This window comes from Capra hircus (assembly GCF_001704415.2).
Source record: "Capra hircus breed San Clemente chromosome X unlocalized genomic scaffold, ASM170441v1, whole genome shotgun sequence".
In the NCBI taxonomy this organism is placed as follows: domain Eukaryota; kingdom Metazoa; phylum Chordata; class Mammalia; order Artiodactyla; family Bovidae; genus Capra; species Capra hircus.
Window position 1 is genome coordinate 23,884,123 of NW_017189516.1, and position 27,633 is coordinate 23,911,755.

A 27,633-nucleotide genomic window follows, 5' to 3' on the forward strand; every position below is an offset into this window, starting at 1 on the left:
CCTCCTGAGAAACCTGTATGTAAGTCAAGAAGCAACAGTTAGAACTGGACATAGAACAATAGACTGGTTCCAAATGGAAAAGAGTACGACAAGGCTGTATATTGTCTTCCTGCTTATTTAACTTATATGCAGAGTACATCATGCAAAATGCCAGACAGGATGAAATACAAGCTGGAATCAAGATTGCCGGGAGAAATATCAATAACCTCAGATATGCAGATGATACCACCCTAATGGCAGAAAGTAAAGAGGAACTAAAGAGGCTCTTGATGAAGTTGAAAGAGAAGACTGGAAAAAGCTGCTTTAAAACTCAACATTCAAAAAACAAAGATCATGGCGTCTGGTTCCATTACTTCATGGCAAGTAGATGGGGAAACAATGGAAACAGTGACAAACTTTATTTTTTGGGGCTCCAAAATCACTGCAGATGGTGACTGCAGCCATGAAATTAGAAGACGCTTGCTCCCTGGAAGAAAAGCTATGACAAACCTAGACAGTGCATTAAAAAGCAGAGACATTCATTTGCCAACAAAGGTCCATATAGTCAAAGCTATGGTTCTTCCAGTAGTCATGTATGGATATGAGAGTTGGACCATAAAAAAAGGTGAGTGCCACAGAATTGATGTTTTCAAATTGTGGTGCTGAAGAAGATACTTGAGAGTCACTTGGACAGCAAGGAAATCAAACCAGTCAATCTTAAGGGAAATCAGTCCTGAATATTCATTGGAAGGATTGATGCTGAAGCTGAAGCTCCAATACTTTGGCCACCTGATGTGAAGAGCCGACTCACTGGAAAAGACCCTGATACTAGGAAAGACAGAGGGCAGGAGGAGAAAGGTGTAACAGAGAATAATATGGTTGGATGGCATCACCTACTCAATGGACATGAGTTTGAGCAAATCTGGGAGATAGGGAAGGACAGGGAAGCCTGGCATGCTGCAGTCCATGGGGTTGCAAAGAGTCAGATATGGCTTAGCAACTGAACAACAACATAAGAAGAATGAAATCTTGCCATTTGTAACAACATACATAGAAGTTGAGGGCATTATGCTAAGTGAAGTAAGTCAGAAAGAGAAATACAAAAACCATATGATCTTTTTGTGTAATCTAAAAATAGGAAAAAACAACCAAGCAAAAACTTTCCCAGGCTCAAAGATATAGAGGATAGACTGGTGGGTGCCAGAGGCAGGAGTGGGGGGAAGGTAGAGAGTGGGTGAAAGGGAGTCAAAATGTACAAACTATTAATACCAGTTATAAAATAATTAAATCATGGGGATATAATGTACATCATGGAGACGATAGTTAATAATACTGTACTGCATATTTCAAAGTTTCTCAGAGTAGATTTTTAAAGTTCTCATCATAAGAAAAAAATCTTTATTAAATATATATGGTGATGAATGTTTAGACTTATTGTGATCATTTCACAATATATAAACATAGTAAATCATTATATTGTACATCTGAAACTAACATAAAGGTATACATCAGGTTTACCTCAATAGAAAGAAAGAAACAAACAAAGGAGGAGGGAGGGAGTGAGGGAGGAAGGAAGAAGAAAAAATACACCACAATTTTGGTTAAAAAAACTGAATGAATAATGTGAAAATTATTCAACTTTATTAATTCTAACTATCTATATTTTGCAGGTTCAAGGTTCAATATGATTATGACAGGGCAGACTTTCTGTTGATCTGTATCAAAGGTATTTTTCAGCTTTTTCCTTAATACATTTGAATATATTACAACACATTTGAAACTTAAATGAGGTCTGTAAGCACCAGATATTTTTAAAATTGATTTTTAGGTTAAGTCCTTTCTCCTAAAGAACTACTCATGAAGTATCTGTATAAAGATACACAAGAAAAGAAAAACAGCCCCTAATATTTTTTCTATGTCCCTGTGAAAAAGAATTTCCATAACTACAAGTGGAGAAAGAAGATTCAGTAATACTGCTCTTAGTTCTTTCATTGACATAGAAATAGCAGTAACATAACACCTTAAGAGGATAAAACGGATATAATTTTAGCCAATGCAGTTGTATCATTCACTTTACAAAGTTATTTTAAAACACTAGTTTAGGGTTTGGAACAAGATGGCAGAAATTATACCCCTAAGTATAACAATAAAACCTGGAAATAATACAGTAGAGTATCACAGGAGGGCACTGAAGAGTGAAAAGATGAAGGCAGACTGGCTAGGGACTCCCAGGACTTGAAGAAAAATATAGCAGCTAAGCATCTGGTTACCCACCCAGTGACAGAAAGCAGTCCAAGTTCAGCGTCTCTTGACTCTTGGCCAAAAGGCAAAGGTAGCTCAAGCACAGTGGTCTCCTGAGCCCTAACTCAGCAACAGAAGGTAGTTAAAGTGAGCCCTTTCCTCCCTTGGTAATGCTGGTGGGAACTCCACCAGTAGCATGTGGTCTGGAGAGAGAGCCTAGGGCAGTGGGCCTAGGGCACTGTTCTCCAACCCCTTGGTCCAGCAGTGGGCCCCAGTGATATAAGATGAACCAAAGCAGACCAGAATAGTACTACAGGGACTCTGAAAACTAAATTGGCATTAAACCATAGTCCACAAAAGTATCGATAAACGAGTACCTTGGCACCTAAACACAGTGACTGCCTGCTAAAATAGAGGATTTAAATAGGATCCAGAATATCCTAACATAATGTCCAAAATGTCCAGGATACAAATGAAAATTCTTTGTCATACCCAAAACCAGGAAAATCACAACTTGAATGTGAAAAGTCAATCAAGAGATGCCAAGACCAGGATGAATCAGGATGAATCAGAACTACCTGACAAAGATTTTTTATCAAATTGTTTCAAAGATCAATTACAACTACTCCTGAAACAAATGAAAAGTCAGAAAATCTCATAATAATAGAATATATTAAGGAAGAACGAAATGGAAATTATAAAAGGAATACAATCATAGAAATAAGTGATTCATTTTGCACAATAGCAGAATGAACAGGACAAAGGAAAGAATCAATATCAGTGAATTTGAATACAGAACAAATGAAATTAAGCCAATCTGAACAAGATAGGGGCTTCCCAGGTAGCTCAGCTGGTAAACAATCTGCCTGCAATGTAGGAGACCCCAGTTTGATTCCTGGGTCAGAAAGTTATTACCAAATGAAAATACAATTATATATATACAATACATAAAATTATCTGGTTTTTATAATAATATATTATTATATCTGGTTGTAAATTATTTAGATTAGCTGGAACTTTAAATTACATTATTTCCTTTTTTAAATTCTTACAATCTTTTCTTAAGAACAGAATATGAAGAGAATTCCCTGGTGGTCCAGTGGTTTGGACTCTGCACTCTCACCACCAAGGGCCTAGATTCGAACCCTGGTCAGGGAACTAAGATCCCACATGCCAAAAAAAAAAAAATCCAGACTATTATAATAATGTGAACAAGAAAATGGTCAATAATATCACAATCCATATGATCCCTATTAATATAAAAAAGTAAGAATAATATATACTATTTTTATTGAATATACACACAAATACTAGAACACAGAAGCTTCTGTAGTCAAGAGACTAAGCACCTAAAGAAGGCAAATACTTCAACATGCCCTCATTGCTTTCATGGTACTAATTTGAAGATACTCACCTTTGAACTAAATCTGGTTTTAGAAGAGTTGCTTGTTGTTCAGCTCCAACTGCTTGGGATACAGGCTGTAAATAGCACAGAAATAAAACTTTATAACAGCAAACTTCAAGTTGACGGTGTAATTTGCTATTATTGCAGAAAACATGTCTGTTACATTTCATATTTTGGTTACCACACAAACCAGGTAGAATGTCTACATTACTGAATGTCTATATCAATCCTACTATTGATGTTACTACCAGAAAAAGAAAAACAAAATGTAGCAGTATTGATATTCACCAAGACTTTTTCATAAAAAAGATAGCATTGTTTCATATACTTTTGTTTGTTATCTTTCAGTGGCTTCCAGTCCTAATTGCAAAACTACTAATGAATTGCTATCACTCCAGAAACAGAAAAATCAGTGCTTCAAGGTTTAACATGCTGTATGGTCTCTCTCGCTCTCTCTTGTTCTCTCTTCACTGAACTACTGCCAGCAATCCCTTTGAGGTGTTAGTATCCAACAGGTGCAATACTGGCTTCTAGGAGAAAAGTTTAAGCCCTTTACAAATGCAAGTTTCAACTCTGTTGGAAAATAATTTTAAACATTTATCTAATCCATCCAATGTATTGCCACTGGTGACAGCAGAGTGACTTTAAAATGCAAATTTATCAAAATCAATCACTTATCTACCTAGTTCAAATCCTCTAATGATGGCACCTCATCTTCTATAAGGTTAAGTCCCTTTGGATGACATATTAAGTCCTTAATGAACTGGTCCCTGCCTCATTCTCTAGTTCTTCTCCCCTTGAAGTGATACCGAACTCTAGCTCCTGTGAATGAGTTGAGCTTTTCCATATCTGGTGACTCTACTTATATTCCTTCATCTCCCTGGACTATTTATAATAGATATTATAATCACTACCATGTTAAGAAAATAGCATTCTTTGGTTATTTTTTCCCATTTTATTGCTTTTATGTTACTACTTACATTGTATAATTCAAAATTTTCAAAGGATAGCAAATACTAAGTGTATAGAAAAATAGGCATTTTCATAAACCACTGGGATTTATGGGATTGTAAACTGGCTAGACCTTTCTAAAGGGTAATTCAACAATTAAATTATCCAAGTTTTTAAAATGTCTAGCAATTTCATTTCTAGAAATTTAACCCAAGGAAATAATCAAAACTGTATGTGAGTCACTCAATTGTGTCTGACTCTTTGCAACTCCAAGGACTACAGCCGGCCAGGCTCTTCTGTCCATGGAATTCTCTATGCAAGAATACTGGAGTGAGTAGCCATTCCCTTCTTCAGGGGATCTTCCTGACTCAGGGATTGAACCTGGGTCTCCTGTATTGCAGGCAGATTATTTACAACATGAGCCATCAGGGAAACCCTATTGATAAATACTCTTCCTATAAAAGGACCAAACTTAAAGAAATGCCATAATTGAATATAAGCACACGAGAATATCAAGTGTGCTGACTGGAAAAAAATATATTCCATTTTGTTAATTCTTCTACTGATTTTAAGATGTGTTCTGTAACCAAGATAAGAAATCAAATTAACAAAGTTCAACTTTCTTCTTTCACTTTCAGCTGACAACAAAGAATTATATCAGAATGGAAAAGTAGAACTGCTTCAAATGCACACAAGTTAGCTACTACTCAAAGAAACACCGATTTTAACCCAATATTGTACAATATTTTATTTTAACAAAAATATTTAGGTGAGGCTTATAGCAATATATTATCATGTAGGTACTCACTGAGAAGGCTGAATCCGATAAACTGCAAATTTGGCAATATCTTACTATACATCCTATTAATCTGAGTAATTTGGGGGGAAAAGATATAAAAGCATCCCATTTCATATAATTCCATATTCTTCCACAGAGTTTATAGACAACACAGAATCAAAAGAGTTGTAAATAATTCTAATTTTAACCTTAACATTAGAATCTGCAACATGTAAAAATTCTAGTCATATACTGCTAGGCACTGCCAAATGATAGGAGAAGGCAATGGCACCCCACTCCAGTATTCTTGCCTGGAAAATCTCATGGATGGAGGAGCCTGGAGGGCTACAGTCCATGGGGTCGCACAGAGTCAGACATGACTGAGAAACTTCACTTTCACTTTTCACTTTCATGTACTGGAGAAGGAAATGGCAACCCACTCCAGTGTTCTTGCCTGGAGAATCCCAGGGACGGGGGAGCCTGGTGGGCTGCCATCTGTGGGGTCACACAGAGTCAGACACGACTGAAGCAACTTAGCAGCAGCAGCAGCCAAATGATAATCAAATGTTTGTCATAGAGTGGTTTTAAGCTTGTAAGATAATATTCAAAAGTTTTATACTACCCTGGTCCTTTTCTCTGAGTAAATTATAGTAAAATCAGGAAATAAATCAAGAGTTCATACAAAGATTTAGCTATAAGGATGTTCTTCACAACATGGAATATAATTACAAACAGCAAAAAGAAAAAGAAGAAAAATAGACACATGTTTCTTTTACCTGCTCCATTAAATAAATAATGGATGATGGATAAACCAGTATAACCACAGTGGTGTGATCACTCACCTAGACGCAGACATCCTGCAGTGTGAAGTTAAGTGGGCCTTAGGAAGCATCACTGCCAACAAACATAGTGGAGGTAATGAAATACTAGCTGAACTATTTCAAATCCTAAAAGATGATGCTGTAAAAGTGTTGCACTCAATATGCCAGAAAATTTGGAAAACTCAGCAGTGGCCACAGGACTGAAAAAGGTCCACTTTCATTCCAATACCAAAGAAGGGCAATGCCAAAGAATGTTCAAACTACAACACAATTACACTCATTTCACATGCTAGCAAGATTAGGCTCAAAATCCTGCAAGCTAGGCATCAGCAGTACATGAGCTAAGAACTTCCAGATGTACAAGCTGCATTTAGAAAAGGCAGAGGAACCAGAGATCAAACTGCCAACATCTGTTGGATCATAGAAAAACTAAGAGAATTCCAGAAAAACATCTTCTGCTTCACTGACTATGCTAAAGCCTTTGACTGACTGTGTGGATCACAAGAAACTGTGGAAAATTCTTCAAGATATAGGAATACCAGACCACCTTACCTGCATCCTGAGAAACCTATATGTAGGTCAAGATGCAACAGTTAGAACTGGACATGAAACAATGAACTGGTTCAAAATTGGGAAAGGAGTACATCAAGGCTGTATATTGTCACCCTGCTAATTTTACTTTTATGCAGAGTACATCATGTGAAACGCCAGGCTGAATGAATCACAAGCTGGAATCAAGATTTCAGGGAGAAATATCAATAATCTCGGATGATGATACCACCCTTATGGCAGAAAGCAAAGAGGAACGAAAGAGCCTCTTGATGAAGGTGAAAGAGGAGAGTAGAAAAAGCTGGCTTAAAACCCGGCATTCAAAAAACTAGGATCATGTCATCCAGTTCCATCACTTCATGGCAAGTAGATGGGGAAGCAATGGAAACAGTGACATACTTTATTTTCTTGAGCTCCAAAATCACTGCGGATGGTGACTGCAGCCATGAAATTAAAAGATGCTTGCTCCTTGGAAGACAAGCTATGACAAATATAGACAGTGTATTAAAAAGCAGAGACATTTGTTTGCCAACAAAGGTCCATATAGTCAAAGCTATGGTTTTTCCAGTAGTCATGTATGGATATGAGAGCTGGACCATAAAGAAGGCTGAGCGCTGAAGAACTGATGCTTTTGAGCTGTGGTGATGAAGAAGACGTGAGAGTCCCTTAGACAGCAAAGAGATCAAATCAGTCAATCTTAAAGGAAATCAACTCTGAATATTCACTGGAAGGGGTGATGTTGAAGCTAAAGTTCCAATATATGGCCACCTGATGCAAAGAGCTGATTCATTAGAAAAGACGCTGATGCTGGGAAAGATTGAAGGCAAGAGGAGAAGGAGATGACAGAGGATGAGATGGTTGGATGGCATCATCGACTCAATGGACACGAGTTTGAGCAAGCTCTGGGAGATGGTGAAGGACAGGGAAGCCTGGCATGCTGCAGTCCATGGGGTTCCAAAGAGTCAGACGCAACTGAACAACAACAAAAATAAATAATGGTACGTTCATACTAAAGGCTTTATGCAGCCCTTTAAAATGTGCTAAAACATGTAAGATGTTATATGTGGAAAAAGATTTATATACATTATGGTTACATTAAAACTGCATGTATGCATAAGCTTATAAAATGATCTAGAAGAATACACACTTCGTGTTAAGCAAGCTTAACTATATTCATCTTGTTTTGGGAATAAGAACTTTATACAGAATTATCAACCCTGAAATCTGGTAATCTCAGGACTGGTTCCCATTATTCCAGTGCACAACATTATAGTTGTTTTAGACAAAAGTAAAAATGGAACATTTCACTAAATTTGAAAAACATCTACAAAAATGGCCAGGCTTCTATATGTAAATAATAATTTTGAACTCCCAGAAATATTATGACAGAACTTGATATAAAGCTGGCAATTAAAAAAGCAGATGAATCAACTATTAGCTTTGATTCTGAGGACCAAAATAATTCTGTTAATAATAAGTGGTTATAAAATATAATTCCAGATTGTTGTCATAGAAACTATGTTTTGTTTATGTTACCTCCAGATTTAAGCATGAGGACACCATGTTACTGCTTCATCTTGCTAGGACTCCCCATAATTTATTTAAGTTTCTTTAATACAAAGATTTGTTAAAGTTGGATACAACAAGATGTTGTTAATGTTGTGTATACAAAAAAAAATCTCTTTGACAAAGTATTTGCTTTCAAATACTTTGAAATGTAAACAGTGATTATATTAAAGAGTTAATCATCTAATCTCTAATTAGAAGCCAATCTAATTTATCCAGGAGAAAAAATCTTCAGTATGAATTGACCAGGTTAGATGGTGGAAGGGGAAAGTAGGAAACAGTATATTCTTCTCATTTCTCCCCAGTCCTTACCTTCAAATCCAAATCAAAGATAGATACGAATCCCTTTTCATAATGAGACCTTGATATCTGGATATCTGAGACCTTGATAACTAGCTAGCAAATTTCAATATAACTAAAGTACCTCTTATCACTTGTAGAATGAGAACAAGACCAAAATGAGAAGCAAATCTAGGCCTGAATTCCATGGGCCACACTGAGAGAGTCATTTCCTAGGCAGGTTGATAAGAAGTCCAGGGGTCCCCAGGGAAAGAGGGGTCTGGAGTTCTCAAGGAGGAAGAAAGGACAAACGTTTTTGTCCCTCTACATTCCTTAGGATTATATAACAATAATGTATCCTGCTTGAGGACAGTCTCTGGAAAAAACCTTCTGGATAATCCTGTTAAGGTGTAAATTATGGGAGTAGGTCTAGTGAAGTCTTTATAACCTTCAGATATTCTTTTGATTCACTGCAATAACTAATTAGAGAGTATATAACTCCATGGCTAACACTACCAAGGGGGTACTCTTTCTACCCCCTTCTGATGCCTATGTCAGAAGTTTTCTCTATCTCCTTTATACTTTAATAAAACTTTATTACACAAAATCTCTGAGCAATTAAGCCTTGTCTCTGGCCTCGGATTGAATTCTTCTTCTCCAGAGGCCAAGAATCCCGGCGTCTTTGAGTGGTTCAACAACAACCTTTCAACACCATTCTCTCCTGTATACCATAGCATTTATTTCTTTAAATATAAATTTATTTATTTTAATTGGAGGCTAATTACTTTACAATATTGTATTGGTTTTGCCATACATCAACATGAATCTACCACAGGTGTACACGTGTTCTCCATCCTGAACCCCCCTCCCTCCTCATCCCATCCCTCTGGGTCATCCCAGTGCACCAGCCCTGAGCATCCTATATCATACATCGAACCTGGACTGGCGATTCGTTTCACACATATTATTAAACATGTTTCAATGCCATTCTCCCAAATCATCCCACCCTCCCCCTCTCCCACAGAGTCCAAAAGACTGTTCTATACATCTGTGTCTCTTTTGCTGTCTCACATATAGGGTTATCATTACTATCTTTCTAAATTCCATATATATGCGTTAGTATACTGTATTGGTGTTTGTCTTTCTGGCTTGCTTCACTCTGTATAATCGGCTCCAGTTTCATCCACCTCATTAGAACTGATTCAAATGTATTCTTTTTAATGGCTGAGTAATACTCCATTGTGTATATGTACCACAGCTTTCTTATCCATTCGTCTGCTGATGGACATCTAGGTTGCTTCCATGTCCTGGCTACTATAAACAGTGCTGTGATGAACATTGGGGTATACGTGTCTCTTTCATTTCTGGTTTCCTCGGTGTGTATGACCAGTAGTGGGATTGCTGGGTCATAAGGCAATTCTATTTCCAGTTTTTAAAGGAATCTCCACACTGTTCTCCATAGTGGCTGTACTAGTTTGCATTCCCACCAACAGTGGAAGAGGGTTCCCTTTTCTCCACACCCTCTCCAGCATTTATTGCTTGTAGACTTTTGGATAGCAGACATTCTGACTGCTGTGAAATGGTACCTCACTGTGGCTTTGATTTGCATTTCTCTGGTAATGAGTGATGTTGAGCATCTTTTCATGTGTTTGCTAGCCATCTGTATGTCTTCTTTGGAGAATCGTCTGTTTAGTTCTTTGGCCCATTTTTTGATTGGGTGGTTTATTTTTCTGGAATTGAGCTGTAGGAGTTGCTTGTATATTTTTGAGATTAGTTGTTTGTCAGTTGCTTCATTTGCTATTATTTTCTCCCATTCTGAAGGCTGTCTTTTCACCTTGCTTATAGTTTCCTTTGTTGTGCAGAAGCTTTTTATTTTAATTAGGTGCCATTTGTTTATTTTTGCTTTTATTTCCAGTATTCTGGGAGGTGGGTCATAGAGGATCCTGCTTTGATTTATGTCGGAGAGTGTTTTGCCTATGTTCTCTTCTAGGAGTTTTATAGTTTCTCATTTTATGTTTAGATCTTTAATCCACTTTGAGTTTATTTTTGTGTATGGTTTTAGAAAGTGTTCTAGTTTCATTCTTTTACAAGTGGTTGACCAGTTTTCCCAGCACCACTTGTTAAAGAGATTGTCTTTTCTCCATTGTATATTCTTGCCTCCTTTGTCAAAGATAAGGTGTCCATAGGTGCATGGATTTATCTCTGGGCTTTCTATTTTGTTCCATTGATCTATATTTCTGTCTTTGTGCCAGTACCATACTGTCTTGATGACTGTGGCTTTGTAGTAGAGCTGAAGTCAGGCAGGTTGATTTCTCCAGTTCCATTCTTCTTTCTCAAGATTGCTTTGGCTATTCGAGGTTTTTTGTATTTCTAATGCTCTCTTGGGTCTTCCCTAGTGGTCCAGTGGTTAAGAATATGCTTTGCAATGCAGAGGATTCAGGTTCCATCCCTGGTCAGGGAACTAAAATCCCACATGCCAAGAAGCAACTAAGCCCCCATGCTGCAAGCACTGAGCCAATGAGCCACAACTAGAGAGTCTGTGCACTGCAATGAAAGATCTTGTATGATGTAACAAAGACCTCACCTGCTGCAACTAAGACCCCATGCAACAAGAAAAGTAAATATTTAAATAAATAAAATGTTCTCCTGAACTTGTTTCTTGATCTTTATTTCCTATGATAGTGTGGGAAGAGACTGTGTCTGTAAGATTTATCACAATATCCCCAGTGCCTAACCAACACTTGAAATAATAGCTGCTCAAAAATCTTTCACTATTATAATGTTCCCTTTTTTACTGTTTTTATTGTTATTACAGCAACAAAACAATCACTATTTATTGAGTGTTTATTAAATACTAAAGTGAAAGTTGCTCAGTCATGTCCGACTCTCTGCGACCCCATGGACTGAGGCCTGCCAGGCTCCTCTGTCCATGGAATTTTCCAGTCAAGAATAGCCGTTTCTTTCTCCAGTCAATCTTCCCAACCCAGGGATCGAACCCTGGCTCCCACATTGCAGGCAGATTCTTTACCATCTGAGCCACCAGGGAAGCACTTTATATTCATTATTTTACTAAATTCAACCCTTATGACAACTCTAAACATAGGTACTATTACTTTTGTTTTACCAATAAGGAAACTAAGACTACAGCTGATGGAGGCAAAAATTAAAAGAAAATGAATGAATAAACAAATGACTCCAAAGAATACTGAAGAGCAGAGACCTCTTGTGCATACCACAGAAGCTTTTCTATTAGTTCTTAACCCTTCTCTCTCTTTTATAAGACTTACTTCACTATTACTTGCCCTCTTCCCATCAATGGTCCTTAGCCCTGAGTACACTTTATAATCTTAAGGGAAGAAAAGGCAGAGAGAAGGAAAAAGGAGAAAAAATAAAACAGAGGGAAAGAAAATTCAAGCTCAAGCACATTCTAGAGATTCTTATTCAGTTATTCTGGAATGAAGGAGAGCTGTAAAACTGGGAAACGTTTTTATTCTAAAAATTGTTTCAAGTAATTTGAAACATTTTATAATCTGCCTTATTGTACTATTGTTTTAAAACATTTTATAAACTGCCTTGGTACTATTGACACTATAAAACATGTCTCCCCACAAAGTACTTTTAAACAACCATTATATATTGAGCATTTATTACATGTTAGGCACTTCTCACATGTATCTCATCTAGTCCTAAAAAGCCTGCAAAATAGGCATTTTTTCTAACATTATGAAAAATTTCCAACATACAGAAAACCTGATAATTGCTCAGTGAAAACCCATACATCTACCACCCACAGTCTACAATATTTTACTATATTTGCATTATCACATGTATATCTATCAATCCATCTTATTTTTTATGCATTTCAAAGTAAGTTTCAAATGCAAGATAGGCATTTTAAAACTTCATTTTAAAGATGAAAAGAACCTAAGCTAAAATAAATAACTTGCCTAAAATCATACAATAAATACTTCAAGGAGCAAGAATTAAAATTCAGGCCCAACTAAAGATATAAAGTAGCTCAAACCTATTTGTATGATGTATATACCTATTTAACAGTGAAACTTTGCTTATTTAATTAAAGAAAATTATCAGGTGAGGAATGTGCAGGATACCCATTTCCATATTTTTTATGGAACCCTTTATCTATTAAGTCATTGCTTATCTAATTCCATTTTTTGGCCAAGCCAAGATTCTGAATAAAGAAATTTACCCTAAGAAATAACTGATTCACACACAGCATAGTTCCATGAATAAACTCACATAATGATGCCCAGGCTATTAAACAAACAGGAATAAAAAAGATGGAAACATACCATCAACACAGTGATTAACAGACAAGAGTAATAGAAACTGGAAGAAATTTCATTAATTACAGGGCAGGTAGTACTGAACTGAAGAAAACATTACTCAGGCTTCACTCCAGCAACTTCCTAGAGATCGCCTCATCAAAGAGAAGCTAACTTAAAGGAGACATACTTCATATTTTCCCCCTTAGTATCTGTTGCTAGTTGAGTTATCAAGAGTCTGTATCAACCAGCAAATTGCATTACTCTTGTCCCAGCCCCTCCAAACTTTCTGTAAGTCCATGGAATTCTCCAGGCAAGAATACTGGAGTGGGTAGCCGGTCCCTTCTTAAGTGGATCTTACCGACACAGGGACTGCAGGAAAATTCTTTAAGATCTGAGCCACACGGGAAGACCCATAATTATTTGGAGAGAGCAACCAACACTGTTTTTTGTTTGTTTATTTTAATGGTAGAAGTGAGAATGCATATCAGAGATAAAAAGGAGACTGAGTCATCTGGCATTCTAGGAGGAGGAGTCCCCACAAAGTAAAGCCAACTCAGCAAGGATGCAGAAAAGGAAAAATTTTGGTATCCATATATGTTGGATGGATCCACACATTTTTAAAAGGGCCACTCTGCTTACTATCATGAGAAAAAAGGCAATAAAAGAACAAAAGCACAAGGAAGAACAACAACCAGAAGTCTAATGAAATGATGCAAGAAAGAGAAAGTAGACTAGCATGGTTATCATTATGCTAGTAATTATGGTGGAGGTGGTAACAAGTACTCAGATTGTAGACATGGTTCAAGGGAAAAGACAAAAGACTTTCTGATGATGTGAAGTGAGACATGAGAGGAAGAGAGGAATAAAAGATGACCACAAATATATGGCTTGAGTACCAGGAAAGACTAAGTTGCTATTTGCTGAGATGAAGACAACTGTGGACGGAACAGGCTTTGGGTGGTGGTGGGAGGGGAGTGCAAAAAAAGTGTTTAATTTTGGACATATTAAATTTGAAATTCCTGTTATACAATCAAGTGGAGATATTGGGTGTATACTATGGAAATATGGCAAAAAAAAAATTTTCCTAGAAAACAAAGTCAAACCCAAAATGGACTGGAGGTATCAGGATGAAATACACACACACACACACACACACACACACACACACACACACACACACACACCTGCATGTGCACACATGCATTTTAATCTGTGCAATGGGAATCCTAGGAGCTATGACTCCCAAGAAGCATCAAACACACCCAACATCCAGATTTTCATCCTTAAATTACCTTTCTTACTAAAAGGAATCAAAGCCCCATGGAGAAATGGAGAAGTAACTGACCTAGATAGCATATTAAAAAGCAGAGACATGACTTTGCTTCCCTGGTGGCTCAGAGGTTAAAGCGTCTGCCCCCAATGTGGGAAACCCGGGTTTGATACCTGGGTCAAGAAGATCCCCTGGAGAAGGAAATGGCAACCCACTCCAGTATTATTGCCTGGAGAATCCCATGGACAGAGGAGCTTGGTAGGCTTCAGTCCATGGGGTCACAAAGAGTCGAACACGACTGAGTGACTTCACTTCACTTCTGACTTTGTCAACTAAGGTCCATATAGTCAAAACTATGGTTTTTCCAGTAATCATATATGGATGTGAGAGTTGAACTATAAAGAAAGCTGAATGCCAAAGAATTGATGCTTTTGAACTGTGGTGTTGGAGAAGACTCTTCAGGGGCCCTTGGACAACAAGCAGATCCAACCAGTTCATCCTAAAGGAAATCAGTCCTGAATATTCATTGGTAAGACTGATGCTGAAGCTGAAACTCCAATACTTTGGCCACCATATGTGAAGAACTGACTCGTTGGAAAAGACCCTGATGCTGGGAAAGATTGAAGAGGAGAGGAGAAGGGGATGACAGAGGATGAGATGGTTGGATGGCATCACCGACTCAATGCACGAGTTTGAGTAAACTCCTGGAGTTAGTGACAGACAGGGTGGCCTGGTGTGCTGCAGTCCATGGGGTTGCAGAATTGGACACGACTGAGCAACTGAACTGAACTGAACTGCATTTCGGACTCTTTTGCTGACTAAGAGGACTACTTCATATCTTCTAAGGGATTTGGGCCCACAGTAGTAGATGTAGTGGTCATCTGAATTAAATTCTCCCATCCATTTTAGTTCACTGATTCCTAAAATGTTGATGTTCACTCTTGCCATTTCCTATTTGACCACTTCCAATTTACCTTGATTCATGGACCTAATATTCCAGGTTCCTATGCAATGCTGTTCATTACAGCATCAGATTTTACTTTCACCACCAGACACATCCACACCTGGGCCTTGTTTCCACTTTGGCTCAGTCTCTTCATTCCTTCTGGAGCTATTTCTCCGCTCTTCTCCTGTAGCACATTGGACATCTACCAACCTGGGGAGTTCATCTTTCAGTGTCATATCTTTTTGCCTTTTCATACTGTTCATGGCATTCTCAAGGCACGAATGCTGAAGTTGCTTGCCATTCCCTTCTCCAGTGGGTCACATTTTGCCAGAACTCTCCACTGTGACCCATCCATCTTGGGTGGCCTTACACGGCATGGCTCTTAAGTTTCATTGAGTTAGACAAGGTTGTGGTCCATATGATCAGTTTGATTAGTTTTCTGTGATTATGGTTTTCATTCTGTCTTCCCTCTGATGGATGAGGATAAGAGGCTTGTGGAAGCTTTCTAATGAGAGGGACTGGCTGTAGGGAAAACTGGGTCTTGCTCTTGTGGACAAGGCCATACTTGGTAAATCTTTAATCCAATTTTCTGCTGATGGATGGTGCTGTGTTTGCTCCCTGTAGTTTGGCCAGGCCAAACTAGGTAGGTGTAATGGCCACCTCCACAAAAAGAACTTATGCCAGCATGCTGCCCCACCCAGGACTGCTGCAGTCAGTGTGCCTGACCCCAAGGCAACCCACTGTCAACCCACACCTCTGCCAGAGACTCCCAAACACTCATAGGCAAGTCTGGCTCAGTCTCTTGTGGGGTCACTGCTCCTTTCTCTTGGGTCCTAGTGTGCAAAAAGTTTTGCTCGTGTCCTCCAAGAGTCTCTGTTTCCCCAGTCCTGTGGAAGTTCTGTAATGAAATGCCACTGGCCTTTCAAAAGTCAAATTCCTTGGGGATTCTCAGTCCTTTTGCTGGATGCCCAGGTGGGAAATCTGTTGTGGGGCCTAGAACTTTTGAAACAGTTCGAGAACTTCTTCATCATATTCTTTGCAGATGAAGATGGAGCAGCTCTATACAGTCAGCAAAACAAGGCCAGGCGCTGACTGTGGCTCAGATCATGAACTCTTTATTGAAAAATTCAGACGTAACATGAAGAGAGTACAGAAAACCACCAGGCCATTCAGATATGACCTCAATCAAATCCCTTACAATTATACAGAGGAAGTGACAAATAGATGCAAGGGATTAGATCTGATAGACTGCCTGAAAAACTATATATGGAGGTTTGTAACATTGTACAGGAGGTGGTGACCAAAACTATCCTCCAAAAAAGAAATGCCAAAGGCAAAATGGTTGTCTGAGGAGGCCTTACAAATAGCTGAGAAAAGAAGAGAAGCAAAAGTCAAAGGAGAAAAGGAAAGATATACCCATTTGAATGCAGAGTTCCAAAGAATAGCAAAAGAGTTAGGTAAGGCTTCTTAAGTGAACAAGGCAAATAAATAGAGAAAAACAATAGAATGGGAAAGACCAGAGATCTCGTCAAGAAAATTAGAGATACCAAGGGAACATGTTATGCCAAGATGGGCACATTAAAGAACAGAAATGGTATGGACCTAACAGAAGCAGAAGAGATTAAGAAGAGGTGGTAAGAATACACAAAAAAATCATACAAAAAATAAGATATTATTGACCCAGGTAAGTACGATGGTGTGATCACTCACCTAGAGCCAGACATCCTGGAATGCAAAGTCAAATGGGCCTTAGGAAGCATCACAATGAACAAAGCTAGTGAAAGTGATGGAATTCCAGTGGAGCTATTTCAAATCCTTTAAGATTGTGCTGTAAAAGTGTTGCACTCAATATGGCAGCAAATCTAGAAAACTCAGCAGTGGCCACAGGACTGAAAAAGGTCAGTTTTCATTTCAATCCCAAAGAAGAGCAATACCAAAGAATGCTCAAACTACCACACAATTACACTCACTTCACATGCTAGCAAGATTAGGCTCAAAATCTTGCAAGCTAGGCATCAGTAGTACATGAACTGAGAACTTTCAGATGTACAAGCTGCATTTAGAAAAGGCAGAGGAACCAGAGATCAAATTGCCAACATCCGTTGGATCATAGAAAAACTAAGAAAATTCCAGAAAAACATCTACTTCTGCTTTACTGACTAGGCTAAAGACTGACTGTGTGGATCACAAGAAACTGTGGAAAATTCTTCAAGATATAGGAATACCAGACCACCTTACCTGCATCCTGAGAAACCTGTATGCAGGTCAAGAAGCAACAATTAGAACTGGACATGGAACAATGAACTGGTTCAAATTGGGAAAGGAGTACATCAAGGCTGTATATTGTCACCCTGCTAATTTTACTTATATGCAGAGTACATCATGCGAAATGTCAGGCTAGATGAAGCACAAGTTGGAATCAAGATTGCCAGGAAAAATAGCAATAATCTCAGATGATGACACCACCCTTATGGCAGAAAACAAAGGGGAACTAAAGGGGCTTTTGATGAAGGTGTAAAGAGGAGAGTGGAAAAAGCCGACTTAAAACTCAATATTTAGAAAACTAAGATCATGGCATCCAGTCCTATCACTTCATGGCAAATAGATAAGGAAACAATGGAAACAGTGAGAGACTTTATTTTCTTGGGCTCCAAAACCACTGCAGATGGTGACTAGAGACATGAAAGTAAAAGATGCTTGCTCCTTGGAAGAAAAGCTACAACAATCCTAGAGAGAGTATTAAAAAGCAGAGACATTACTTGCCAAAAAAAGTCCATATAGTCAAAGTTACAGTTTTAAGGGTAGTGTGTATGGATGTGAGAGTTGGAGCATAAAGAAGGCTGAGTGCCAAAGAATTGATGCTTTTCAACTGTGGTGTTAGAGAAGACTCTTGAGAGTCTCTTGGACAGCAAGGAGATCAATCCAGTCAATCCTAAAGGAAATCAACCCTGAATATTCATTGGAAGGACTGATGCTGAAGTTGAGGCTCCAATACCTTGGCCCCCTGATGCGAAGAGCTGACTCACTGAAAAAATTGCTGATGCTGGTAAAGACTGAAGGCATGAAGAGAAGACGGTGACAAAGGACGAGATGGTTGGATGGCATCACCACCTCAATGGATATGAGTTTGAGCAAGCTCAGGGAGATGACAAAGGACAGGGAAGTTTCGTGTGCTGCAATCCATGGTGTCACAAAAGGTTGGACATGAATGAACTGAACAATGACATGAGTCCATACTGACATAAACAAATGACTGACTGAATGAATCAGTGAATAAAGGAGGTAGAAAGGCCAACTAATTAATATAAGGAGGAATGATGAACATAGAATATCATGAACAGATACTAAAATTAATGGGTGAAAGTTTTGATGAGGAAAGGCATATTAAGATGGCCTCAAAATATCTCCTTACAAATTACTCATAAATTATAAAGGAAAACAATGTAACTTTATGGTGCAAAAATCTAGCAGGCCTTAATAAAGTAATAAAAGTAATAAATTAATAAAATAATCAAGTAATAAAAGTTAATATCATCAATATTGGCATTACCAGTATGCCTCCTAATAAGGTGGCCTGAGTAGAATACAATGCCATGTACATGGTTCAGTTCAGTTCAGTCGCTCAGTCGTGTCCAACTCTTTGTGACCCCATGAATCGCAGCACACCAGGCCTCCCTGTCCATCACCAAATCCCGGAGTTCACTCAGACTCACGTCCATTGAGTCAGTGATGCGGTCCAGCCATCTCATCCTCTGTCGTCCCCTTCTCCTCCTGCCCCCAATCCCTCCCAGCATCAAAGTCTTTTCCAATGAGTCAACTCTTTTCATGAGGTGGCCAGAGTACTGGAGTTTCAGCTTTAGCATCATTCCTTCCAAAGAACACCTAGGGCTGATCTCCTTCAGAATGGACTGGCTGGATCTCCTTGCAGTCCAAGGGACTCTCAAGAGTCTTCTCCAACACCACAGTTCAAAAGCATCAATTCTTCAGCGCTCAGCCTTCTTCACAGTCCAACTCTCAGATCCATACATGACCACTGGAAAAACCATAGCCTTGACTAGACGGACCTTAGTCGGTAAAGTAATGTCTCTGCTTTTCAATATGCTATCTAGGTTGGTCATAACTTTTCTTCCAAGGAGTAAGCGTCTTTTAATTTCATGGCTGCAGTCACCATCTGCAGTGATTTTGGAGCCCCCCAAAAATAAAGTCTGACACTGTTTCCACTCTTTCCCCATCTATTTCCCATAAAGTGATGGGACCGGATGCCATGATCTTCGTTTTCTGAATGTTGAGCTTTAGGCCAACTTTTTCACTCTCCTCTCTCACTTTCATCAAGAGGCTTTTTAGTTCCTCTTCACTTTCTGCTATAAGGGTGGTGTCAGTGTCAAAAATGCATGATTTGACTCTAATCAAAAAACTGGCCTCTGCTTTCAATACTATAGAAAAAAGCAAAGACTGAAGAACTGGTTGAGATTAAGGCAGACTAAAGAAAACAACAAACAATTTTTAAAATTATTTTATTATTAATTTATTTATTTTTTACTTTACAATATTGTATTGGTTTTGCCATACTTCAAAAAAATGACTTGATGAGGCACACTTCACAAAAGAAGATATCTGAATCTCTAAGAATTACATGAAAAGATGCTCAACATCATTACTTATCAGGGAAATGCAAGGTAAACCATGATAAATACCACATCACATCCACCAGAACAGCTAAAATTTAAAGGACTAGCAATACTGTTGATACAGCTGTGAAATAATTGGAACTTTAAACACTGCTGCTGAGAATGCACTTTGGACAACTATTAATACTATGGCAAACTGTCTGGCATTACTTAGTATAGCTACACATACCTTTATCCTGTGACCCAGCAAGCCCACTCCTAGGTACATACGCAAGAGAAATGAGTGTGTGTGTCTATTGAAAATACATAGAGGAGCATTCACAGTACCTTTTTTTTATAAGAGCCAAAAACTAGAACCAGTCTTAATGTATTTCAACAGAATGGATAAATGAATTGTGGGTATATTCTACAATTGAACAATTCCTACCAAAAAAGAAAAAATGAAACTACTGATACATGCAACAATGTGGATGAGTGTCAGTGAACCTTCTAGGGAGTTGGAAGTGCTATATATCTTCATTTGCATTTCACATAGGAATACATATGCAAAAACACATCAAACTGCACATTTAAGATTCAGTTCAGTTCAGTCGCTCAGTCATGTCCAAATCTCTGCGACCCCATGAATCGCAGCACGCCAGGCCTCCCTATCCATCACCAACTCCCGGAATTCACTCAGACTCACGTCCATCGAGTCAGTGATGCCATCCAGCCATCTCATCCTCTGTCGTAGATTAGGCTACTTCAATGTATATATGCCTTGAAAGTGTTAGTCACTCAGTTTTGTCCAACTCTGTGACCCCATGGACTGTAGCCCACCAGGCTCCTCTGTCCATGGAATTCTCCAGGCAAGAATACTGAATTGGGTTGCCATTTCCTTCTTCAAATACATGCCTTATATACTTCAATTTTAAAAAGAAACCTTTTTAAAAGCTATTATGATCCAATTCTGATCAAATAAATACTAAAAAATGTGTTTATGTATGTTAAATCCTCATATGAAAATAGCTTTTTAAAAATAACTTTTATTCTTATACTCTTAAAAAAATACAGAAAAATATAAAGGAAAATTGCCTGTAATCCCACCTCTGAGTAATTGAAACCTTTGAAGTTTTCCACATTTTTTTTCTGTGAATATACATACACAAGTGAAGTGAAGTGGCTCAGTCATGTCTGACTCTTTGTGACTCCAAGGACTGTAGCCTACTGGGATAACAGGCAATTTTCCTTTATATTTTTCTGTATTTTAAGAGTATAAGAGTAAAAGTTATTTTTAAAAAGCTATTTTCATATGAGGATTTAAAATAACCATATAAAAGACACACACCAAATGCCACCTATAAGCACTAAGGAGGAAAAAGGAAGCAAAATTTGAATAGCTTTAGGCTTCTATTCTGCAGCATTAACTAGAAACCAAAAGAACAAAATATCTTGTAGATATAAAGAAAAGCTGTTAACTCTATTTTTTTATTCAGCCAAGTAATATTTCATGTGTTATATTTCATGGGTTAGTTTCAGAGAGCCAAAGAATTAAAAACTGTATATCCAAGTAACCTTGAAAAATTACACAAAGCCATTCTTAAAACTTAGCAAAGTTAAGAATCAAGAATAGGGAACCTGTGGTGTAAATACTGAAAGTTTTATACTAAAAACCAATGTACTAAAATGAATAGTATTAAATTCAAATTGTTAAAACTATATTTTAAAACTGGTTGAACACATAAAAACTGAAAACATAACAGACATAGTATGATAAACTTTCTAAATGCATTTCCTACTAGCTCAGATGGCAAGCGGGCTCCTTTGCTAACTACGACTTCTTGGGGTTCTGGACAGTCATCATCCGCCTCAGAAGGTGCGTCAGTTGTACACCCAGAAAACTGAGCAGCAGGGACGGGAGAGGTGATAAGTCGCAGCGACTGTGCTCAGCAAACACCTCATCACCTGAGCTGCTCCGATCTGGGAAGGGCAAAAAACTCAGGCCCAACAGAGTCTGCGCCTCTGAGGACTACCCAAGTGCCTAAACATGAGCGGCTTAGACCTGGGAGGTGCATGCACCCCAGGGCTATTCTCGGACGGTTCCCAGCGGAGCAACCTAGAGCCTGAGCTGTGTGGCCAGGGAGGGCACATGCGCCGCGAGGGAGGGCACATGCGCTGCGAGCGAGGGCAGGCCCAGTGTGGCTGAGATACTGCGAGCACACACCAGTGTTATTTGTTTACAGTGTACCTCCCTCCCCACAGTGCAACTGAAAAAGTGAGCCTAAAAAAATTAATTAACCTCCAATTAAAATAAATTTCTAAAAAAGAAAAAAGTGTCCACCACTGCCCCCTTGTGTCAGGGCAGAAATCAGACACTGAAGAGACCAACAAATAGAAGCAGCTAAAACACAGGGAACTGCCTTGGAAGTGACAGGTGGAATAGTTTAAAACCCTGTAGTTAGTACCAACTACACAGGAAGGGGCGTATAGATCATGAGAAATATAAGCCGGACCAAGGAACTATCCAAAAATGAACTGACTCCATACTGCCCACAACAACACCAGAGAAAGTCCTAGATATATTTTTACTATTTTTACGATCATTCTTTTTTATCTTTTTTTAACTTAAAAACAATTTTTAAGTCCTCTATTACTCCTTTTTCATTTTTATAACCTACTATTACTTTTCCAAAAAAGACCCTAATTTTTAAAGCAAACTTCATATATATATATTTTAAAATAATTTTTGTGACTTTGTTTTTTTTTTTCTTCTTCTTTTCTTTAATATTGTATTTTCAAAAATCCAACATCTACCCTAGATTTTTAATCTTTGCTTTCTGGTATTTGTTATCAATTTTGTACCTTTAAAAACCCAATCTTCAGTATCCATTTTTATTTGGGAGCAAGATTACAGGCTTGACGGCTCTCTCCTCCTTTGGATGCTCCTTTTTCCTCCACCAGATCACCTCTGTCTCCTCCCTCCCCCTTCTCTTCTCTACCCAACCCTGTGAATCTCTGTGTGTTTCAGACAGTGGAGAACACTTAGGGAACTGATTACTGGCTAGATGTGTCTCTCTCCTTTTCATTTCCCTCTTTTATCCTTCTGGCCAACTCTGTCTCCTTCCTCCCTCTTCTCTTCTCTGTATAACTCCGTGAACATCTCTGAGTGGTCCAGACTGTGGAGCACACATAAGGAAGTGATTACTGGCTAGCTTGCTCTCTCCTCTTTGGATTTCACCTCATCTCGTCGGGTCACCTCTAACTCCCTCCTCCCTCTTCTCTTCTCCATGTAACTCTCATAACTCATTACTGGACACTTCATTGCACTCCAGAGAGAAGAAATCCAGCTCCACCCACCAGAACACCGACACAAGCTTCCCTAACCAAGAAACCTTGACAAGCCACCAATACAACCCAACCCACAGAGAGGAAACTCCACAATAAAGAGAACTCTTCAAACTGCCAAAATACAGAAAGGCCACCCCAACACAGCAATGTAAACAAGATGAAGAGACAGAGGAATACCCAGCAGGTAAAGGAAGAGGATAAATGCCCACCAAACCAAACAAAAGAGGAAGAGATAGGGAATCTACTTGATAAAGAATTCCGAATATTGATAGTGAAAATGATCCAAAATCTTGAAATCAAAATGGAATCAAAGATAAATAGCCTGGAGACAAGGACTGAGAAGATGCAAGAAAGGTTTAACAAGGACCTAGAAGAAATAAAAGAGTCAATATATAATGAATAATGCAATAAATGAGATCAAAAACACTCTGGAGGCAATAAATAGTAAAATAACGGAGGCAGAAGATAGGATTAGTGAAGTAGAAGACGGAATGGGAGAAAAATCAATCAGAGAGGAGAAAAGAAAAACGAATTAAAAGAAATGAAGACAATCTAGGAGACCTCCAGGACAATATGAAATGCTCCAACATTCGAATCATAGGAGTCCCAGGAGAAGAAGACAAAAAGAGAGACCATGAGAAAATACTTGAGGAGATAATAGTTGAAAACTTCCCTAAAATGGGGAAGGAAATAATCATCCAAGTCCAAGAAACCCAGAGAGTCCCAAACAGGATAAACCTAAGGCGAAACACCCCAAGACACATATTAATCAAATTAATAAAGATTAAACACAAAGACAAATATTAAGAGCAGCAAGGGAAAAACAACAAATAACACACAAGGGGATAACCATAAGTATAACAGCTGATCTTTCAATAGAAACTCTTCAGGCCAGGAGGGAATGGCAAGACATACTTAAAGTGATGAGAGAAAATAACCTACAGCCCAGATGACTGTACCCAACAAGGATCTCATTCAAATATGAAGGAGAAATCAAAAGCTTTACAGACAAGCAAAAGCTGAGAGAATTCAGCACCACCAAACCAGCTCTCCAACAAATGCTAAAGGATATTCTCTAGACAGGAAACACCAAAAGGGTGTATAAACCCGAACCCAAAACAATAAAGTAAATGGCAATGGGATCATATTTATCAATAATTACCTTAAACGTAAATGGGTTGAATGCCCCAACCAAAAGACAAAAACTGGCTGAACGGATACAAAAACAAGACCCCTATATATGTTGTCTACAAGAGGCCAACCTCGAATCAAGGGACACATACAGACTGAAAGGGATGGGTGGGATAAAGATATTCCATGCAAATAGAGACCAAAAGAAAGCAGGAGTAGCAATACTCATATCAGATAAAATAGACTTTAAAACAAAGGCTGTGAAAAGAGACAAAGAAGGACACTACATAATGATCAAAGGATCAATCCAAGAAGAAGATATAACAATTATAAATAGATATGCACCCAACATAGGAGCACCACAATATGTATGACAAATGCTAATAATTATGAAAGGGGAAATTAACAATAGCACAATAATAGTAGGAGACGTTAATACCCCACTCACACCTATGGATAGATCAACTACACAGAAAATTAACAAGGAAACGCAAACTTTAAATGATACAATAGACCAGTTAGACCTAATTGATATCTATAGGACATTTTACCACAAAACAATGAATTTCACCTTTTTCTCAAGCACACACTGAACCTTCTCCAGGATAGATCACATCCTGGGCCATAAATCTAGCCTTGGTAAATTCAAAAAAATTGAACTCATTCCAAGCATCTTTTCTGACCACAAGGCAGTAAGACTAGATCTCAATGACAAGGGAAAAACTATTAAAAATTCCAACATATGGAGGCTGAACAACATGCTGCTGAATAACCAACAAATGACAGAAGAAAAAAAATAAAAATATGCATAGAAACGAATGAAAATGATAACACAACCCAAAACCTGTGGGACACTGTAAAAGCAGTGCTAAGGGGAAAGTTCATAGCAATACAGGCATACCTCAAGAAACAAGAAAAAAGTCAAATAAATAACCTAACTCTACAGCTAGAGCAACTAGAAAAGGAAGAAATGGAGAACCCCAGGGTTAGTAGAAGGAAAGAAATTTTAAAACTTAGGGCAGAAATAAATGCAAAAGAAACAAGAGACCATCACAAAAATCAACAAAGCCAAAAGCAGGATCTTTGAGAGCATAAATAAAATTGACAAACCACTAGCCAGAATCATGAAGAAACAAAGGGAGAAAAATCAAATCAATAAAATTAGAAATGAAAATGGAGAGATCACAACAGATAACACAGAAATACAAAGGATCATAAGGGACTACTATCAGCAATTATATGCCAATAAAATGGACAACATGGAAGAAATGAACAAATTCTTAGAAAAGTACGTCTTTCCAAAACTGAACCAGGAAGAAATAGAAAATCTTAAAAGACCCATCACAAACACGGAAATTGAAACTGTAATCAGAAGTCTTCCAGCAAACAAAAACCTAGGACCAGACAGATTCACAGCTGAATTCTACCAAAAATTTAGAGAAGAGCTAACACCTATCCTACTTAAACTCTTCCAGAAAATTGCAGAGGAAGGTAAACTTCCAAACTCATTCTATGAGGCCACCATCACCCTAATACCAAAACCTGACAAAGATGCCACAAAAGAAAACTACAGGCCAATATCACTGATGAACACAGATGCAAAAATCCTTACCAAAATTCTAGCAATCAGAATCCAACAACACATTAAAAAGATCATACACCATGACCAAGTGGGCTTTATCCCAGGGATGCAAGGATCCTTCAATATCCACAAATCAATCAATGTAATACACCACATTAACTAATTGAAAAATAAAAGACATATGATTATCTCAATGGATGCAGAGAAAGCCTTTGACAAAATTCAACATCCATTTATGATAAAAACTCTCCAGAAAGAAGGAATAGAAGGAACATACGTCAACATAATAAAAGCTATATATGACAAACCCACGGCAAACATCATCCTCAATGGTGAAAAATTGAAAGCATTTCCCCTAAAGTAAGGAACAAGACAAGGGTGCCCACTCTCACCACTACTATTCAACATAGTTCTGGAAGTTTTTGGCCACAGCAATCAGAGCAGAAAAAGAAATAAAAGGAATCCAAATTGGAAAAGAAGAAGTAAAACACTCACTGTTTGCAGATGACATGATCCTCTACATAGAAAACCCTGAAGACTCCACTAGAAAATTACTAGAGCTAATCAATGGATATAGTAAAGTTGCAGGATATAAAATCAACACACAGAAATCCCTTGCATTCCTATACACGAATAATGAGAAAATACAAAAAGAAATTATGAAACAATTCCATTCACCATTGCAATGAAAAGAATAAAATACTTAGGAATATATCTACCTAAAGAAACCAAAGACCTATATATAGAAAACTATAAAACACTGATGAAAGAAATCAAAGAGGACACTAATAGATGTAGAAATATACCATGTTCATGGATCAGAAGAATCAATATAGTGAAAATGAGTATACTACCCAAAGCAATCTACAGATTCAATGCAATCCCTATCAAGCTACCAGTGGTATTTTTCACAGAGCTAGAACAAATAGTTTCACAATTTGTATGGAAATGCAAAAAACTTCGAATAGCCAAAGCAATCTTGAGAAAGAAGAATGGAACTGGAGGAATCAACCTGCCTGACTTCAGGCTCTACTACGAAGCCACAGTCATCAAGACAATATGGTACTGGCACAAAGACAGAAATATAGATCAATGGAACAAAATAGAAAGCCCACAAAATAGATAAATCCACACACCTATTATCTTCGACAAAGGAGGCAAGAATATACAATGCATTAAAGACAATCTCTTTAACAAATGGTGCTGGGAAACTGGTCAACCACTTGTAAAAGAATGAAACTAGAACACTTTCTAACACCATTCACAAAAATAAATTCAAAGTGGATTAAAGATCTAAATGTAAGACCAGAAACTATAAAACTCCTAGAGGAAAACAGAGCCAAAACACTCTCCGACATAAATCAAAGCAGGATCCTCTATGACCCACCTCCCAGAATACTGGAAATAAAAGCAAAAATAAACAAATGGCACCTAATTAAAATAAAAAAGCTTCTACACAACAAAGGAAACTATAAGCAAGGTGAAAAGACAGCCTTCAGAACGGGAGAAAATAATAGCAAATGAAGCAACTGACAAACAACTAATCTCAAAAATATACAAGCAACTTATGCAGCTCAATTCCAGAAAAATAAACCACCCAATCAAAAAATGGGCCAAAGATCTAAATCGACATTTCTCCAAAGACGACATACAAATGGCTAACAAATACATGAGAAGATGCTCAACATCACTCATAATCAGAGAAATGCAAATCAAGACCACAATGAGGTATCATTTCACGCCAGTCAGAATGGCTGCGATCCAAAAGTCTACAAGCAATAAATGTTGGAGAGCGTGTGCAGAAAAGGGAACCCTCTTCCACTGTTGGTGGGAATGCAAACTAGTACAGCCACTATGGAGAACAGTGTGGAGATTCCTTTAAAAACTACAA

General features: G+C 38.0%; 1 protein-coding gene across 3 annotated transcripts in view; it reads right to left on the reverse strand.

Annotated features, from left to right (window-relative positions):
- Positions 1–27,633, reverse strand: part of WNK3 (WNK lysine deficient protein kinase 3) — a 192,193-nt gene that overhangs the window by 46,001 nt on the left and 118,559 nt on the right. For all 3 annotated transcript variants that reach the window (XM_018043857.1, XM_005700891.3, XM_013976555.2), the window contains exon 11: positions 3,635–3,699. In XM_018043857.1, coding sequence (XP_017899346.1) covers positions 3,635–3,699 — 65 coding nt within the window. The remainder of the gene's footprint in view (positions 1–3,634; positions 3,700–27,633) is intronic.